Source organism: Sorex araneus, chromosome 5 (assembly GCF_027595985.1).
Source record: "Sorex araneus isolate mSorAra2 chromosome 5, mSorAra2.pri, whole genome shotgun sequence".
NCBI lineage: Eukaryota > Metazoa > Chordata > Mammalia > Eulipotyphla > Soricidae > Sorex > Sorex araneus.
In genome coordinates, this window is record NC_073306.1 from 115931266 (window position 1) to 115951209 (window position 19944).

At 51.6% G+C, this 19944-nt stretch overlaps 1 protein-coding gene across 1 annotated transcript in view; it reads left to right on the forward strand.

The window, feature by feature from the left end:
* The first annotated feature begins 17946 nt into the window (after positions 1-17946).
* Positions 17947-19944, forward strand: part of MYLK2 (myosin light chain kinase 2) — a 15845-nt gene continuing 13847 nt past the window's right edge. The window contains 3 exon segments of the mRNA XM_055139937.1: positions 17947-17968; positions 18039-18129; positions 18835-19128. Coding sequence (XP_054995912.1) covers positions 17947-17968; positions 18039-18129; positions 18835-19128 — 407 coding nt within the window.

Here is a 19944-nt window from a genome sequence, read left to right on the forward strand (position 1 = left end):
TGATCAGTGTTGCTTTGCCCCAGAGAGAGGCAGGTGAGGAGATTGGAGCATCGGAAATGGGAATGTGGGGAAGATGTTCTTGCTGTTGTCAAGGTTGAGAATCTCTTTTGTTGTTTGTTTAAATAGTTTTTTTGGTTTTCTGTTTTTGGCCACACCTGACTCTGTGCTTAGGAATCACTCCTTGCAGTGCTCTGGGGACCATATGGTGCTGGGGATCAAACCTGGGTTGATCATATACAAGGCAGATTCCCTTTCTCCTGTACTCTACCTCTGGCTCCAAGAGATAGTATCTGGGTCTAGGATGGTAGCAATGGAGGTGGTGGGAAATTCCTGGATTTTTGATGTGTTTCAAAGTTATATGATTTGCTAACAGATTTAATGGAGAAAGAGAAGGAAGGGAGTAAGAGGGCAACCAGGTATCAGAGACAAAGTTCTCCCTCTTTATACTGGGAAAATCCAGTTCTGCCCACCTGTCTTCATATCATATATCCTGCACGCTTGGAGAGCTTTCTGATTTAGATTTTATTTTCTGGTTAACTCTTTTCTTCTCCCCCTCTCCCCTACCCTCCCAAGCTTCCCTTTAATCTTTAGAGTCCCTGTCTGTGTCTGTCCTATGTAACTCTCCTCATACTTTGTATCAAGCCACTTTCTTCTAACAGTTTGTTGTATTTCACTATCTCCAGCTGCTTTCTTTTTTTGCCTTCTGGGTCACTCCCAGCAATGCACGGGGGTTACCCCTGACTCTACACTCAGGAATTACTCCTGGCAGCGCTCGGGGAACCATATAGGTTGCTGGGAATCGAACCAAAGTCAGTCTCGTGCAAGGCAAACACCCTACCTGCTGTGCTATTGCTCCAGCCCTCTGGTTTCACTTTTTACCCTTATATTTTGTTCCTTGTTTAGTTTTTGTTTCAGATGAGGGAATAAATCCATCCTCTGAAATGAAGGGTTTTGAAAAGGTTGTTACTTGAGGAGGTTCAGTGTAAACTCCATGGCATTTTCCCACTCTGTTTGCTCCATTCTAGATTACCCCCTTCAGACACAACCACATCAGGACAGCAATGTGTGACAGTCTCTTTAAGCCAACAGAGGGATTATATTTCTTCAGAGCTTAAAATTGAGATGCAGACCTCTATTGCTTCCCCTCGCCCTTTGAATTTCTCAATTTTAATGGCTATATATTTCTCCTAGCATAGACTCTCATCTAATATTGAATCACTTTCCTGGACCACCTCACATGGTCATTTTTACCCCAAGCACAACTTCCCAGATCCTCTAATATTCAACTCTGCTTTTACTTAAAAAGAAATTCCTGTTCTTTGTCCATTCATGTCATATCCTTAAGGGAATTGCTCTCTAAACACTCAGATCACACTGGAATTTGCCTAAATAAAGAACATGTCCTCTGATAGGAATTTACAATTCTATGAAATCTGACTGCTACACTTTGGCAATTTTGCAACAATCCTAGCCCATGCAAGCATGCAGATTGTTGGAATTCCCACAATTTCAATGTTGTTTTGACTTGGTCATGGATTCCCATGGCTAACAGTCTTGTGTTAATGTCCTTATAAGATTATTTTTGAGGCTTGTTGGTTTTGTTCTTATGTAATTGTTTTGTTGCCATCTTGAGGGCTTTTTTATTTGTTTTTATTTATGCGTCACACCTGGCTATGGTCAGGGGACCATATGGGATGTCGGAGATGGAACCCTGGTTGGCTGCATGCAAGGCATTGTACTATCTCTCTGGCCCCAAGTTTTGTTTTCTTCTTTACCAGTTAATAGTCTTATTTTCCTGGGGCAGGTGGAGCAGAATTATAGATAAGCTTCAGTTACAGTTGCTCCAAAGATGAAACCTGTACACAAAAATTTCTAACCCACCATAGGATGGGTTTAAGTGAATGTGTCATTAAAGTTTAAGGATTCTTTTATATATATATATATATAGAGAGAGAGAGAGACTTTTAATTTTTTTAATTATATTTTATTTTTATAAAGTAGTCCACAATATTTGATTACATTTAATATTCGAACACCAGTCCCACCACCATTATACCTTCCCACCACCATATTTTGTATGTTTCCATCCCACACCCCAACCCCTGCCCAAAGCAGAACCAAAATAATTTATTTTGTATTGTTTGTTATGAATAATCTGCTAAGTTTAAGGATTCTTGTTGGAGGTTAGGTTGCTTTTTTTTCTTTAAAGTAGAAATTACACAAGTAGTACTTCTGCCTTTTGAAAACAAAACACTAGACTATAGAAAATAAAATTATGGGGGCCGGAGCGATAGCACAGCGGGTAGGGCGTTTGCCTTGCACGCGGCCGACCCGGGTTCGATCCCCGGCATCCCATATGGTCCCCCAGCACCGCCAGGAGTAATTCCTGAGTGCAAAGCCAGGAGTAACCCCTGAGCATCGCTGGGTGTGACCCAAAAAGCAAAAAAAAAAAAAAAATTATGAAAGTCTCCTACTTTTCTTTCCCCAGGAGTAACCTATCATTGATAGTTATGTATTATTCCAGAATGTTTTATCATGTACAACACAGATTTTTAGAGACCTTTTTTTAAATAACAGATCATAGTGTTCTGTGTTTGTTTTAAGCTTCAGATTTTTTCAAAGAGCATAAATTCACATGGTTTAAAATTCAGAAGCTGTGAAGGTTAAGTTTCCTCTTGATTGCTGACACCTCAGTGCTAAGTGCATTTCGTTGCAGAAAGGGTTTCTGCATACTCTTATTTCTTCTTCATCCATCCTTTATTTTACACAAAAGGGTCATACTGTATACTCTGCCTTGTGTTTCTTGTGTATGTATTTTGCTTTGAGCAGTGTGAGTCAGGGGCTGTGTTGGACGTGTCCTGTTGCCCTCCCTGACTACTGTGTGATGTCTCTAGTATTATGGGGCAGACCTGGAGCGGGGTGCCATTTCTGCGCAGTGAACTGACGACCCATGGGCAGGTCTTCAGCACCGACTTTTAATCTCCTCCTACCATAGTTGAGCCTTAGAGGCTGGTTGTCTTGAATATCTGGTTAAATCTCCGGATCCTTTTGATAAACATTGACATTGCTTCCCTTGAAGACGGCTGTCTCACTGAGTCTTGTCTGCTGGGAAGTTCCTCATTGGTGACAGTAGCAGTTAAAAAAGCTGTTAGCCACGTGGCTGGACTCTTATTTCTACACAGGCAGGCTGAGTTACAGCTCGATGGTGTGGATCCAGGTAGGAATTGGTCAACAATCTGAATCCTGTCTGCTCTCTGCTTTGCGACCTGCTGGGATTCTCAGTTTAGACAACATATAAAGTTTCCTGGGTACGGGACAAACCCAGGCCTATGGAAAGAGCAGGAAGGTTAAAGCATGTGGTCCTTTGAGCAGTGACGAAGGCGTAACCAGGGAGCTGACATGTTTGCTGCAATGCCAAGAATTCCAGGACAATTTGTTAACCAGCTGAAGCCAGTTGCAGTTGCTATTAAAAAAAAAAAGAAGAAGAAGAAGAAGCCTGGGAGCAAAAATATGCTTTTCCCGTTCCTTTGTTTTCATGCAACCCCATTCTATTTTCTAACATTATGGTGAGGGTTCCTGATAACGAGAATGTCTGATAGAATTAGCTATTCTCTTTCTTGCAAGGAAGTAAAAAGGCTGGAGAAGGCCAAAGCATGGCTTTTGTGTGCTGAAGGTATCAGCTTCCTGCAAAGGCTTGGCAAGTGCTAATATTTCACTTGGAGAAACCAAAGTTGCAGGGGCAATTGGGAAAATAATAGGTTTTATCAGGAAATGTCTTACATTTTATGTGTGACCTGAAGAAATCAGTTGTCCTGCTCCTTACAAATTAATTAGCAAATAAAAACTTGGCCTTTCTGATGTGTTAGAGCAAAGCAATCACCACTTACTGGGGCATTACGGGCAGGTGTGCGACTATGCTGAGTGGAGGCCAAACGCTGTTGTTGCCCAGCTTGTTTTGGCATTCATGGTGCTCTTGGGTGCTTATTTAGGAGAAGGGTGGGAGATGGCGTTGGCCCAGATATTAAATAGACTGTGGTCATAAACTGTAATATGAAAATCAGTTTGAAGTTGCAGTCAGGCTTGTTTGGTGGCAAGGGGGAGGGTTCTCTTGCACACACTGTCACCTAGATAGCCAAGGAAGTGACTAGAAAGTGACTCTGAATTTCTCTATAAAAAAGTCTTAACTGGGTCTTGCAACATTGTTTTCAGATGTTGTTTTTTGTTTTTGTTTTTTTTAACATGAAAATTTTGTTTTTTAAGAAAAAAACAAAACGACAGAAGAATGAAGGATTTGGGCTTCTCACAATCTCTGTTCAGAAACTGGAGGAGAGAGACATGAACCAGGAACTCAGGGGTGACTGGTAGCAGAAGGGTGTCTGATGGGTGGGTTAAGCAGAGCTACCACCCACCCTTAGGTTGTTTCTAATCTTGAAGTGATTTAATAGTCACATTCTGGCATACACATTTGCAATTTGGAAAGCTGCTTGTTGACATTACTATTACCCATATCCATGAGAAATTTATTGGAATTTATATAGGGAGAACTCTGTTAATGTCTCGAATGTCTACACTTTCAGGTGGAATCACACATGAACTGCTGTCTCTGAGCCATCAGCTCTGATTTAAGAGGACAGCGCCCTTGTCTCTCTTCACTCTCACTGTGAATGTTCTGTGTCTTTCAGGAAATGGAGAGTCGGGGACTATATTCTCAGTTCTGTCACTGACACACTGGGTTTGTCCCTTGTTGTGCCTCACTTTTCCTATTTGTCAAATGAGGAGGTTGAACTGGAAAGATAATAAGCTTTTTTCAGCTTGAAGATTTTCCCTTTTTTGGTGGGGTTGGTGTAGGTGATTTGTTTTAACCGTTCCAGCCATATTTCCTATGATTTCTTTTTTATAGCCAGCTGCTCAATCACCTCAAGAAATCTTCTCTAGCAAACTTGGTTGCCCCCAGATTTCCATTTGAACTTAATGAAGTATGTCGGAGGACAGTATGCTGTCTCATTGAGAACTTTCCAAAGGTTGTTCTGGAAATGGAAATCTAGTCTCGATCTCTCCGGCGTACTAATCCCTGAATAATGTTCTCTCACACACATGCATATTTTCTGATGTTTCACTTGACCTTGGTACTGGGGAAAGCTACAAGAACATTTTAATTCTTACCCAGTATTACAAGAAAGTCACACCTTCTCCTATGCCTTGCTCCCATCCTTGGTTTTTCCAAGATGTGGTTATCTGGTGGAGGTTCTGTTGCTGGAGGCACCTGAAGGACACTGCAGTCACACTACTCTTCCTTGCTACCCTGTTTCCCTCACAGTTCAGTCCTTATGGAACTCATTGCCAGAGGGACTTGCATTGTGTGGGAGGGTTGTCACAGGGCTCAGGGGGACCTAGCTATTTGCCAGATTTTTTTTTTTTTTTTTTGGCTTTTTGGGTCACACCTGGCAATATGCAGGGGTTACTCCTGGCTCTGCATTCAGGAATTACTCCTGGTGGTGCTCAGGGGACCATATAGGATGCTGGGAATCGAACCCGGTTTGGCTGCATGCAAGGCAAACGCCCTACCCGCTGTGCTATCACTTCAGACCCTTGCCAGATTATTTAATGGACTATGTTTAAATTGGAAAGTAGGGGAAAATTATTTTCAACTTGTTCTTTTTCGGGGGTAGGGGAAATCACACACAATGACTCTCAGCTACCAGGACTATACTCAGGGCTGTACTCAGTGATGCTGAACTCAAACCCAGGACCTCAAACATGCAGAGCACCTAAGCCACATGTCCCACTTAAGCCACACCTGTGGGCCCTGACTTTCCCTCTTGAATATATCATTTGAGTGGATATGGACTTCACTTTCCTCTGAGAGTGTATATGACACATTTTTGATAGAACCATTCTTCCAGCTGTAGAGATGAGTTTGTTCCTGGCCCTAACAGGACTCAAAGGGACTTGGGACATACACGGTGACTGTCATATTCATCCCTGCTGGCCAGTGTGACTCAGTGTGATCAGGCTTTGAGTCATATATTCAGTATTAATTGTCAGTGGGTAAGTGTTCCGGGGTTGTTAGAAGCCCCGGCTGTTGGCCCAAAGCTAGCAACCTTCCAAGGTCAGCAACTGCTAGTTAAGAGCAAGCAGAAGATGCGTAGAGATTGCTGGGGAGTTGTGTGAGCAGGCGAGGTATCAGGGGTTTGGGCTGAGCTCTAGAAATCTCTCTCACTGGCCAGAGGTTGGTTTCTACACTAAACCCACTGATTCTTAATTGGACATTAGCTCTCTTCTGTCTTGTGGTCATTGTTACCACAGGAATAGAAAATAAAGACCGGAAGAAAGAGCGTGCAGCTAGCGAACCCAATCCCATCACTAAGTGATTTAGCTTTGTTGAGCTTTCCTCTTCCCTGGAAACATTACTTCAACTGACGGTTGGGTCTGAGTTGGTCTCTTTTTTTCTCACACATTTAACCAAACTCTTACTCTTCAGTGGCCTCTTGAATAGGAGGAATTGGCAGGTGGAAAACTCAGCACTTGGTTGGGGGGTAGTGGGGGACTGGTTTTCAGTGTGTGGTCTGCAGACTGGCAGATTGACATCACTGAAACTAGGAATCCAAATTCTCTGGCCTTGCTCCTGACTCCCTGAGCCAGAGACTGAAGTGTGGCCCAAACATCAGAGAATTTATGCATGCCCAAAAGTTAGGAACACAGCCCCAAAAGAGGGACCTGTAGTTTCCCAGCTCAGAAGGCCCCCAGGAACCCAAGAATCTGTGACTGTCAGTACCCGGGCCTGACTAGCAAACCTGGAGGGCAAGAATCCTGTCCCCAGGTTTCCTGCAGTCATCTTTGTGCAGTCTGTTTATGTGACATAGGGCTGCTGAGCTGGTTGAGAAGGTTAGCCAAAAATGAAGGGGGAAGAATGTTTTTACATGTGTTCTTCCAATAAGTCATATGACAGATATGGAAACTGAGGTTCAAAGATGGTCACTTTCCCAAAGGGACACTATTAGTGGCAGAACCAGGATTTGGCCCCCGGTCAGCCTGCCCTTGAGTGCCTGTTCCATCACACCATTCACATTCTTGCATACAGCCAGCTTTATTGGGTGGGTGTTCCCAGGAGGAACCCTAGCAAATAGGACCTGGGCTTTTGAAAATTGAGTTCTATTGATTAAAAATTCTCCCCCTTGCGCCTCCCAACCCCATTCAGAGAAGGTTTCAGAAGGATAGTACAGCAGGTAAGGTGCTTGCTTTGATGGAATCGATCCCTAGTGGATCCCCAGCATGGTCCCCCAAGCACCACAAGGAGTGAACCCTGAGCATCGCTGCATGTAATTCTGTAACCATTAGGGGGCCGCAAGCAACTCGCAAGCAACTCGGGACTGCAGCCACAAGTGCCTGTGAGCTGTTGACCTGGGAGTTTACAGCGCTGCTTCCCAGAGACTGGGCGGCAGCCCTTGTTCCTCCCCTCCTCCCCGCGGACATCTCTCAGACTGCTGGATGCTGGGATCCTGTGGCAGGGATGTGGCAGCCGCCAGTCAGTTTCGTTACAGGCTTCCGCAGGCTGGCATGATAGCCAAGCGGGTCAGACTGCCAGGCCCGCAGCTGCTTTGCCCCAGCCCACTCCCGACTCTTCACCTGGGTACCTCTCCCCATCCCAGGAGGGGCCCCCGTCTCCCAGCAGCCTCCCAGGGCTTGCCATGCACCCCCTGGTTCGTATGGTAACCCAGTTTAACAAACATACCTGAGGTTTTATAAATAGCGCGGTGATTGGCTGGGAAGCTGTCCTGTGCAACAAGACCAAACATGCATTTCCCTGCCTTGTTTTGAGGCAGTTCCTGGCAGCACGTGGCCTTCTTGCATAAAGTCTCACTACTCTCCACCTCCAGGTCTCTGCTCTGCTTTGTGTTTGCATTTGCCCCCTGCCTCCACCGGCTTGCCTTCAGAGGTGGTGCTTCCAAGTCTGCTCCTGGGACGTTTCCTGTTCTTGCAACAGCTGCACCAGCCTGGGGTACCCTCTTGCTACTTGATCCTATAGGGAGGTGTCCAGTGGCTGTGGGCAATTTTCAGATGACCTTGTTCCTCTGACGTCATTAGATGGCTATTTTGGGCTTTGCTGTTTATGCTGCACAGAAGTTGGGCTGGGGTGGGGGAGAAGGAGTGAAGGGGTGGGTGGGTGTGGCTTCCCATTGGCCCAGGGCCCCCCAGCAAAGGGGGGAACTTTATTTTCCCGCGCTGGATAGCGTTGCTGACAGTTTATGTATTCTTCACTCCCAGAGCCTTTTCCAGCAGGCAGCTGCTCTGTGGCGTGGAGTGTGGTAAAGCGTGTGGGCCGCAGAGTCAGGCAGCTCCGGTTAACTCTGGCCCTTCAGGAATCACCGCTGAAACTCTGGGCAGGTTGCCCCACGGTGCCTCAGTTTCCCTTGGAAATGGGAGTGATACTAGTATATACGTTGTCAGTTTGCTGAGAAACTAAGTGGGATAGTGTGCCTCGGAGATGGCAATCGCACACTGAGGGCAGCAGCACTCTGGTGTCAGTCCTGGAGGCAGGAGTTAACTGGCCTGGTCCCTGTCCTTGTGACCTGGCTTCCCGATCCCTGTATCCCTGGGACAGCACTTCTGCCCTGTGCACCACTTTACCCCCAACTTGCGGGAACTTCCAGGGGAACGAGGTGGTATTCTACCCTGAGAGAGCCTCGGAGCAGTGGCTCTTGATCCTGACTGCACATCGGAAGCTTCTGGTGAGACTTGAACCCCCAGGTTGCTGCCATTCTGACAGCATGAGAGGCCACAGTGTGCCCAGCTGCAGAAGCACAGCCCGGGTTGCTCAGGAAGGGGACTCGTGGACGCCTTCCCCGGGGCACGCGTGGGCCTCAGCAGCAGCACAGAACTCGCCCTCGAACTTGACTGCATGAAAACCATCCAAGGGGCTGGAGCAATAATACAGAGGGAAAGGTGTTTGCCCCGCACTGGGCCGACCCGGGTTCATCCTCGGCATCCCATAGGCTCCCCAAGCACTTCCAGGAGTCATTCCTGAGTACAGAGCCAGGAGTGAGCCCTGAGCATTGTTGGGTTGTGGCCCAAAAAACATAAAGCAAACCACGTGAGATGCTAGTGAAAGATTCCAGGACTCCACGCCAAGCAAGTTTCATTTTCTGTTAATTTGTTTTTCGGTTGGTTGGTTTGTTTTTATGGGCCACCCCCAGTGGTGCTCAGAGGCTACCCCAGGTTCTGCTCAGAGACAGGCGATGCTGGGAATCAGACCCAGGCCTTGTGCATTCAGGGCATGTTTCCTACGGAGATGTCACCCACTGATCCCAAGGACTGTGACTCTGAAAGTCACGAGGTGCTTTATGTCATATCTTTATAGATCTCACACGTTTCATATCTTGGCCACTTTGTCAACTTGTGGAAGTCAATGCCAACATATTTCAAATGATTATTTGCTGTATAGTTGTTTCAGAAAAAGAAAATCCAAAGGGTAAAATCCTGGGCTGGGGCGATAGCACAGCAGGTAGGGCGTTTGTCTTGCACGCGACTGACCCGGGTTCGATTCCCAGCATCCCATGGTCCCCTGAGCATTGCCAGGAGTAGTTCCTGAGTACAGAGCCAGGAGGAACCCCTGTGCATCGCTGGGTGTGACCCAAAAAGCAAAAAGCAAAAACAAAGGGTAAAATCCCCACTCACCTGTTTTTTGTTTTTAATTTTTGCCTATACCCAGTGGTTGTCAGGCCTTGCTTCTGGCCCTGCGCTCAGGAGTCACTCCTGGCTGGTGGGCTCTGGGGACCAAATGGGATGCTGGGGCTTGAACCCAGGTCTGCCATGGGCAAGGCAAGCAATTTCCCCTCTGTACTATTGCTTTGGACCCCCATTCAACCTGTCAGTGCATTATTTATATTTGCTTATTTTCTCCTAAGAATTTTTAATAAAAAGGATCCCACTACATGAAGGATTTTATAATTTTGGGTTTTTTTTTATATCATTTTATTATTTATTTTTTGCTTTTGGGGACACACCCGGCAATACACAGGGGTTCCTCCTGGCTCTGCACTCAGGAACTACTCCCGTCAGTGCTCAGGGGACCATATGGCATGCTGGGAATCGAACTCAGGTCGGCCGCGTGCAAGGTGATTGCCCTACCCACTGTGCTATCGCTCCAGCCCCTATCATTTTTTGGTTTTGATGGAAGTACTCAGATCTTACTCCTGGCACCGTGCTCAGGGATCACCATTGACAGGGCTTGGTGGATCTGACCCAGGTCGACTTGTGTGCAAGGCCTTACCCACCCCACATTTTAAACTAAGTGTAATGTGAAGATTCTATATTCCCAGTGTCATCTGTGTCACCAAAATAACCAGTTTTACCCTTACCACAAACCCGAACATTCAGGAAATTATCTTGGTAATGAAGCACGGCACTGCCCGGACAAAGCAGCGTCTGAGATTGCAGGGAGTGTTGTGTCCTGCATCCCCGCGCCCATCCCTGGAGGGAGGTGCTGGCCACTTGCTGTAGAGCTTCCTGGGAGTCTGAATGGTCCGGCAAAACCTGGGACACGGGGGCCAAGTTGGGAAGCAGAGAAAGAGATGCTCATGACGGGCGGGGGCGGGGGGAGAGTCGAGAGGGGGAATTGGCTGCGCTCCGGAGTTGGGAAGGTGGTTGCTCAACCCTTATTTTCCATCACAGCCTAGCAGGGAGAGGGTCAGGCTGGGAAATGTCGCCTCCGGGCAGGTCCTTTTAAAGCCTCTTGGCTAGATCGGTTTCCTCCCAGGAGCCAGAGAAGCACTTGGTGCCCCCACCCCCCCACCCCCCCACCCCCACCACACCCCCGCAGGGATTAACCCCTTCACTGCCGAGAAAGCCTCCCCAGCCTGGGGTAGCCGGCAGCCCGGGCTTCTGGAATGCAGAGCCACCCGGGGCAGGAGGCCTGCGGAGCCATGAGCTCTGGCTGGAGAGCCTTCCCTCCTGCCTTGCTAAACCCAACAGGCATAATTGCCTCCTGCTGACCTTAATTCCCCTGACGCGTTTAATTGGTCCTGGCAGGGACCCACTTCCTGTCCTGCCCCCCTAGAGGCAGAGGGCAGCAGCACAGCTGGTGCCTGCCGGGAAAGCCCCTTAACGGTGGGCAGAAGCCTGGCAGCCCCCAGCTGGGTGGAGGAGGGTTTCTCCGAGCCCCACCCTGATGCCTCCAAGGAAGCCTGGAGAAGAAGCTGGGACTCCCAGGAGCAGCTGCCCGCTGGGCTCGGTCTGGGCAGCCGGGCAAGCCCCAGGAAGCTGGCCAGCCCCACTCTAGCAGGAAAGCAGGGGGAAGCTGCTCCTATGACTGGGACCTTACGGGGCCACGGGTACGGGGCCACGCACTCAGCATACACGCACACGGACTTAACACAGCCGCCCTGGAGACAGGCAAGGTGCAGAGACGGTTGAGGAGTTAAGACAGTTCAGAGGCGGTGCCTGGCTCTTGAAGCTGTTTTCCTGCCACATCTGTGAAATGGGGGTGCAATGGCTGACTTACTGCACTCATGCCATGTTGTGCCATGTACCCCTGCACTCCCTGTTGTACATAATCTACATGCCGCACCTCATGCACAGTGCTCCACAGCACCCCTTGAGTGAGGGGCATGTTCTTCCAGAGCTTCCCCTGTGGACCTCAGCGTGTCACTGACCGCCACTCTGGGGAACTGCGGGTTTTTCTGGTTTTGTTTTATTTTCATTGAGATCACACTGCTTTGGAAGACTGTGAATACTTTTATTATTATTATTATTATTATTATTATTATTATTATTATTATTATTATTATTTGGGCTGGAGCAATAGCACAGTGGGTAGGGCTTTTAGCACGTAGCTGACCTGGGTTTGATTCCTCCATCCCTCTCAGAGAGCCGGGCAAGCTACCGCACAGCAGAGCCTGGCAAGCTACCTGTGGCATATTCAATATGCCAAAAACAGTAACAAGTCTCACAATGGAAACATTACTGGTGCCCGCTTGAGCAAATCAATGAGCAATGGGACGGACAGTGCTATAGTGCTATTATTATTATTATTTTATTTTTTGAGTCACACCGGGTGATGCTCAGGGGTTCCTCCTGACCCTGCAATCAGGAATTACTCCTGCTGGTGGTGGGAGGACCATATGGGATGCTGGAGATCGAACCCGGGTGCGGCCGCGTGCAAGGCAAATGCCCTCCCTGCTATACCATCACTCCGGCTCTAAGATTTTGAATGTTTATATGGAAGAGGTACAGTGCTACCATGCTATGTCCACCACTACAGTGATGCATTCTCCGCCCACCACACACACCATCCTTTGAACCCCCTCTACCTTTTCAGCTCCCATTTTTTCTGATTTTGGAAGCGGTGAGGCCAGGGATTGAACCCAGGCTTCATGTCTGTGAAGCGTGTTCTCTCCCAATAAGCCACATCCTGGCACTCAGGGGACTTGTCAGAAGGCACAGAGGGCGCCCAGGAAGCTGTCCTGGCGCCTTTGATGACCAGAGAAAGCCTGCCGTTACTGGGGAGCTGGGTATGGTAACAGCAGGGAAGAAAGGCCTGCAGACATCTCCCCTGGGGAAGGCACTCAGGCTTCCCATCTGAGTAGTTCAGAGCACAAGAGCTTTTATCACTATCACTGTCATCACTCATCCTGTTGCTCATCGATTTGCTCGAGTGGGCACCAGCAACGTCTCCATTGTGAGACTTGTTACTGTTTTTGGCATATCGAATAATGCCACGGGTAGCTTGCCAGGCTCTGCTGTGTGGGCGGGATACTCTCGGTAGCTTGTCGGGCTCTCTGAGAGGGGCAGAGGAATCGAACCCGGGTCGGCCGCATGCAAGGCAAATGCCCTACCCACTGTGCTATCGCTCCAGCCCAAGAGCTGTGTAACTTTAATTAATTGATTTTGGCTTTGGGGCCACATCCAGCAATGCTCAGAAGTTACTCCTGGCTTTGCACTCAGGGATCACCCCTGGCAGTGCTCAGGGAACAAGATGGGATGTTGGAGATCAAACCTGGGTCCACCGCAGGCAAGGCAAGTGGCCTATTCACTGTACTATCACTCTAGCCGCCATCTGACATCATTTTTGCAGTTGTTAATTGTTTGGGGGCCATACCCAGCTATACTTAGGGCTTCCTCCTGGCTCTGTGCTCTGGGGTTGACTCCTGGCAGGGCTCGGGGACCATAGGGGGTGCCAGGGATCAGACCCGGGTTGGCCGCATTCAAGACAAACGCCATGCCTGCTGTATTACCTCTCGGTCCCCAAGAGCTATGGCTCTAGGGACGAGCCTCTTAGCCTCCCAGCGTCACTTGCTGCCCGGCGGGATGACCTGACGCTTGGTCCAGCTCCCGTGGCAGAATGGGTGAAGGCCTTGGCAGAGTCAGGCAGCCCGTGGTCACTTCATCCACCACAGGCATTGATGACTAGGCTGACACCAACCAAGGTGGCAGCAGGGCCACCGTGGGGGGATCCCACAGACGCAGGCCAGAGCCTCGTTGGTCACCCAGTTATCTACTCACCAAAATAGGCAGAGGACACAGTGCTGGGGACACGTGGGCAGCCCCCAGCCCTGTGTGGTGGGGACAGGCTAGAGTAGCACTCTGCAACCTTTCCACAGCCGCAGGCCAGCAGCGGCCTGTGTGTCGGCCCTGAGAACTAAGGCAGTGACTGGTGGTTTCAGCCTTTCTTCACCTCCTGACTGGCCTGTCCACAGCCCGGAGCTGTACACCACAAGGCAGACCACACGGAAGGCAGCCAGAGGAGGCTGTCTAACATTTTGTCTGGGGCCACGCTGGGCATGCTCAGGACTCACTCCTGGTTCTGTACCTAGGGGTCATTCTCATAGGGTCAGAGGACCCTCTGGGGTGCCAGGGCCTGGACTCCAGTTGGCCACGTGCAGGGCAAGTGCCTCCCCCTTTGTACTCGATCTGGCTCCTGTCCAACATTTTAAGCTAAACCCAGATATGGCGTGGAGATCGCCAAATCGCGGGCAGGGATTCCTCCAAAGAGGCATGGATAAGTATCACTTTTCCCTCCCGAGGGACATCACCGAATCACTGTCATCCCCTTGCTCATCAATTTGCTCAAGCAGGCACCAGTAACGTCTCCATTGTGAGATTTGTTGTTACATATCAAATATGCCACGGGGAGCTTGCCAGGCTCTGCCGTGTGGGCGGGATACTCTCGGTAGCTTGCCGGGCTCTCCGAGAGGGGCAGAGGAATCGAACCCAGGTCAGCCGCATGCAAGGCAAATGCCCTACCCACTGTGCTATCGCTCCAGCCCTCGGAGGGATATGAGAACCATAAGGGTCCCCTCTGGGAGAGGGGACCAGGAAATGGGGCCATTTGAGGAAAGAAAGAAGGCTGGGGGGTGGGGCAGGTGTCAGAGCGATAGTGCAGCGGGGAAGGCATTTGCTTTGCATGCAGCCAACCTGGGTTTGATCCCAGCATCCCATTTGGTTCCCTGAGCACCACCGGGAGTAAGCCCTGAGCATCGCTGGATGTTACCCAGAAAGAAGGGGGGGAAAAAAAAGAGGCTCTGGGCTTTGAAGGACTCTTCTGACTCAGTTTCCTGCCTTGTGAAGCGACTTCGGGCAAGTCACTCTTTTGTGTTTTCCGGTCAACAGAGTGAGTCTCCCGATGTCCTGTGGTTGTAGGCAGGGTGAATAAAGCTAGCAGCAGGCGCCCAGAAAATGCACACTCCCTCCCTCGGGAGCCCCGGTGGGCCCCAGCACCGGGCTTATCAGCCTCAGCTTTGGGTGAGTCTGGGGCGATCCCTCCTCTCCCCCCCCACCCTCCTCGGGGCCGGAGCTGCCCTGTGCACGGACCCACAGCTGTGTGACTCCACCTGTGCGTGTGAGGCGAGCCTGGGCAGTAGCAACAGCAGCTTGTGGCCCTGGTGCTGAGCTGCGAGGGAGGGGAGCGGAGGAGGCGGAGGGTCAGAGCTGGTCCAGCCAAGCCCTCCGGAGAGGAAGCAGCTCCCGCCTCCACCAGCGGCCCCTGCCCGGCTCCCTTGACAAATGTCTCCTGTTGAATAGTCACCTGTTCACAGAGCTCCTGGTTTAAATTAAAGCATGAACAGGCGGATAGTGACATCTCCCTCCATCCTGTCCCAGTGTTTCTTTACTTCCTTTGGGGGGGGCAGGGCCAAACCTTGCAGTGCTTGCGGGTGATTCCCCATCCTATGCTAGGTGGGGTCCCTCTCCACAGTGCTCAGTCAGAGTGCAGTAGTGGGGATGGAACCCCAGACCCATATGCAAAGCATGGCCCAGTCCCCTGAGCTCTCTTCAGCCCCTCCCTCCTTCCCTTCCTCCTTCCCTCCCTCCCTCCCATCTTCCCCACCCTTCCTCCCTCTCTCCCTCCCTCCTAATTCTCCCTCTCTCCCTCCTTCCCTTTCCTCCCTCCCTCCCTTCCTTCCTTCCTTCCTCCCTCCCTCCCTCCCTTCCTTACTCCCTCCCTACCTCCTTCCCTTCCTTCCTTCCTTCCTTCCTTCCTTCCTTCCTTCCTTCCTTCCTTCCTTCCTTCCTTCCTTCCTTCCTTCCTCCCTCCCTCCCTCCCTCCTTCCCTTCCTTCCTTCCTTCCTTCCTTCCTTCCTTCCTCCCTCCCTCCCTCCCTCCCTCCCTCCCTCCCTCCCTTCCTTCCTTCCTTCCTTCCTTCCTTCCTTCCTTCCTTCCTTCCTTCCTTCCTTCCTTCCTTCCTTCCTTCCTTCCTTCCTCCCTCCCTCCCTCCCTCCCTTTGTTCCTTCCTTCCTTCCTCCCTCCCTTCCTTCCTTCCTTCCTTCCTTCCTTCCTTCCTTCCTTCCTTCCTTCCTTCCTTCCTTCCTTCCTTCCTTTCCCTCCCCTCCCTTCTCCCCTCCCCTTTCCTTCCCATCCCTCCTGACCTTGTGGAGCTCAGGGGCCATCCAGCACGGCATTCTGGCGATGCTCAGGGCACTGTGTGATCCTGGGCCTCAGGCCTGGGCCTCCTACATGCAAAGCTCACACTATTTGAGCTTTTCCCTGGCCTCTGGTCCCGGTTTCTTGCTTTATCCCATAAAAATTGTTATGTGTGCAAAGTGCATGTGTAATGATTTATTATTATGTCAGACTACTATCTATGTTAACCCCTTTTGCCAAATGAGAGTATACCCTAGATTCAGTTTTTTTTTTCTTTTTGGGTCACACCCAGCGATGCACAGGGGTTACTCCTGGCGGTGCTTGGGGGACCATGTGGGATGCTGGGAATCGAACCCAGGTCGGCCCCGTGCAAGACAAATGCCCTACCCGCTGTGCTATCGCCCCAGCCCCTAGATTCAGTGCTAAGCCTAGCTTTTTGTTCATTTGGTTTCTTTGGTGGCCGTGCCTGGTTTAAATTAAAACATGAACAGGCAGATGCCAGCCTGAGCTTTGGGTGAAGGTGCTGGTCAGGGGCTGCTCCCGGCGTGATGCCTGGGGGAGCCAGTGGGGCTGGAGGCCTCCCGCATACCCGAGCGCGTATGTTCTCTCTCTCTGCCCGCCCCACCCCTGGCTCCCCCACCTGGATTTGCTTCAGCTCAGCCATCGCAGGGCTTCCTCAGTCTCTCCAGTACACTTGCAGACCCGAGGACTGGGGCCTGAGACACAACCCCTGGGGGTGGGCCCTCTGGATCGTGCCGATGTCTTCTCTTCCTCAGCTAGAACCCCCAGAGCTCACCTGGTGAGTGGCCCTCGCCCCCTTCTAGGTGGCCACTGGAGAGTCATGGGTGGGGTCTAAGGAGGGGCCCCAGGAGCACTGATGGCCTGGTCCCCTCAGCCATGTGGCAGCCTCCATCTCCCTAGGACCCTCGGCAAATGGCATTTTTGGTTTTGGTCTTACTCCTGGCTCTGCCCTCTGGAATTACTTCTGGCAATGCTCGGGAGGCCGGGGATCGAACCCGGGTCAGCTGCATGCAAGGCAAGTGTACCCTACCCATTGTCCTAGTTCTCTAGCCTATCCACCAAAGACATTTTTTGAAAGAAAAGTTTGGCCCAGAGAGAGCACAGGAGATAAGGCAGGCAACCAGCCCTGGTCCAAATCCCCGGCACTACATAAGCTGCTGTGAGCACCACCGGAAGTGACCCCCGAGCACAGAACCAGGAATAGTCCCTGGGCAGCTGCCCAGTGTGACCCCAGCCCCCTGCCCCCTAAAGAAAAAAAAGGTAATTGGCCCACAAGCACGCTGAGGAACAGCTCCGGGGTAATCGCTTCCCCCTTGCCAGGGCCAGTAGCAGGGGCTGGCACCGGGGTGATGGGGGGGGAAGGCTGTCCCCCTCCAGAGTCCCAGGTGCCCCCTCCCTTTTCTCTCCTGCTGTGGCAACACCGTTCTCCACCCCCTCGCTCCATGGGAAGAATGCCGTGTCCTCTGAACGGGGGCCAAGAGTGACAGGTGGTGGCAGTGGCTGCGCGGCCCCTGGTGTAAGAGATCCTTCATCCCCGCCTCCGCACCACGGCCCCACCACTGCCCAGGCAGCCGCCGGCCAGTGGACACGCAGCCTCCAGGATCCCGATCGCTCCAGGCACGGGCCAGACAGCCTGGCACCCCCCCTCCCCTGCTTTCTGCAGCTCAAGAGAAGCGGGTTCGAGGAGCGGACGCTCACGTCTCCCTCATGGCAGCGGCACACGGAGCGGTGGAGCTGGGAGGCCAGAGCCGGTCGGCAGGTGCCACGCTGGGGCAGCGGCCCGAGAGGGGAGCGTGGAAGGGAGTGGTGGGGCAGCCTGCAGTGGGAGTCTGTGCCCCAGGCTTCGGGGTGCCCGGGGGACCCCGGGGTCAGGCAGCTCACTTAGTAGGGCTGAGCTGGCTTGCTCGTAATGTGCCCCTTGGGAGATGGGAAAATGGGGAAATGTGATGCCTGGGTGGGTGGCACCGAACCCAGGACCAGGGCTGGGGGCAGCAAGGCCACCAGCAACGGGGCCTCGGGTTGGCGGGGGGACAGGCGGCAGCTCAGCTCAGCTCCCCGACAAGCTCTCTAATGCGCCTGGGGCTGCAGCCGGGTGCGGGGAGGCTGTCGGGGAAGGACAGAGGGCAGGGCAGTACTTACCAGCCTCTCCGCTCCGTTTGCAGACAAGCCTGCTGCAGGGACAGGGGGTGAACAGACCCCCACTGCAGAGAAGGAACCCGGCCCCCCAGAACCAAAGAAAGAACCTCCCCCCCCAGAACCAAAGAAAGAACCTCCCCCCCCAGAACCAAAGAAAGAACCTTCCCCACCAGAACCAAAGAAAGAATCTGGCCCCCCAGAACCAAAGAAAGAATCTGGCCCCCCAGAACCAAAGAAAAAACCTTCCCCACCAGAACCAAAGAAAGAATCTGGCCCCCCAGAACCGAAGAAAGAATCTTGCCCCCCAGAACCGAAGAAAGAATCTGGCCCCCCAGAACCAAATAAAGAATCTGGCCCCCCAGAACCAAAGAAAGAATCTGGCCCCCCAGAACCAAAGAAGGAATCTGGCCCCCCAGAACCGAAGAAAGAATCTGGCCCCCCAGAACTGAAGAAAGAATCTGGCCCTCCAGAACCAAAGAAGGAATCTGGCCCTCCAGAACTGAAGAAAGAACCATCTCCCCCAGAAGCTAAGAAAAAACCTTCCCCACCAGAACCAAAGAAAGAATCTGGCCTCCCAGAACCAAAGAAAGAAGAATCTGGCCCCCCAGAATCAAAGAAAGAAGAATCTGGCCCCCCAGAACCAAAGAAAGAAGAATCTGGCCCCCCAGAACCAAAGAAAGAACCTTCCCCGCCAGAACCGAAGAAAGAATCTGAACCCCCAGAGCTAAAGAAAAAATCTGGGCCCCCAGAACCGAAGAAAGATTCTTCTCCCCCAGAACCGAAGAAAGAGTCTGGCCCCTCAAAGAAAGAACCTGATCTAAATACCCTGCAGAAAGATGCCCAAGCCCCTGGCCTGAAGGAAGGGGCCCCAGGGCTGGCCCAGCCCTCAGGGGGCAGCCAGGACCTGAAGGGCCCAGCGGACCCGACGGGGGAGCCCGCGGAGGGCAGTGCGGGGCAACCGGCAGCCCTGCCTCAGCAAACCAGCACCACTACGGCTGCAGCCCAGGGCCCCGGAGAGCCCAAGGCCCGGAAGAAGGAGGTGGAGGCCCACTCAGCGGCCAGGAGGGGCTCCCCTGCCTTTCTGCACAGCCCCAGCTGCCCGGCCATCGTGTCCAGGTGAATGCCCCGTCCAGGAGTGGAGGGGGGTGGGAGGTGGGGGTGGGTCCTGTGTTTTGGAGGGTGCCTGGGGCTTCCTTGGGCAAAGCCTGCGCTCCCGTCCCTTCAGCCATTCCCTCGGCCCCAAGCACTCCTCCCTGAGGGTCTGACACTACCCTCCGTGCAGGGCTGGGCTGCTGCCGTGTGGACGCCCCCTTCCCATGCCCTCTGCAGAAACTAAGACTTTGTGGCTGTTCTCAGAAGCCTGCAGTGCAGGGGTCCCTCCACGCCCTCCTCTCTGGCACTGAAGTCCGCAGTTCCCCTTCGATTCACCAACCGGGCTCTAGCCAAGATCAGGTTCCTTCCCAGAAGTCCAGATATCACATAATTATCAGTAGAATATGGAAAGATGACGAACAGCCAAATGACAGATCCCTGCTAATGCTTTCATCACCATAATACAATAATTGCCGGAATACAGATCGCATGAATGGGATTATCAATGACCGATGGTGAACCGTAATGAGAACACTAAGCCTCTTGGTTGGAATTAGGCATTAATACCAATCGTATCACCGTGGTCTTGAGAAATCAAGAGCAGTGTATATGTCACCTCCCTGAGCCCACATAGTGTTTACCAAATCCAAAATCCCCTACTAGTCAATAATAATTCGTGCGGTGAGAGTCCCGTGAGAGCCCACGAACTCTCATGGTGTCACGAACATGCCTTGGATCTGCAGAATTCGGTGGCGACTCTGCTCTCGGGCGGGCAACAGGCCTGAGTGAGCACCAAGTGTGGAGGAAGGTCTGGCCCCTCTTCGCAGCTCTGTGTCCTTG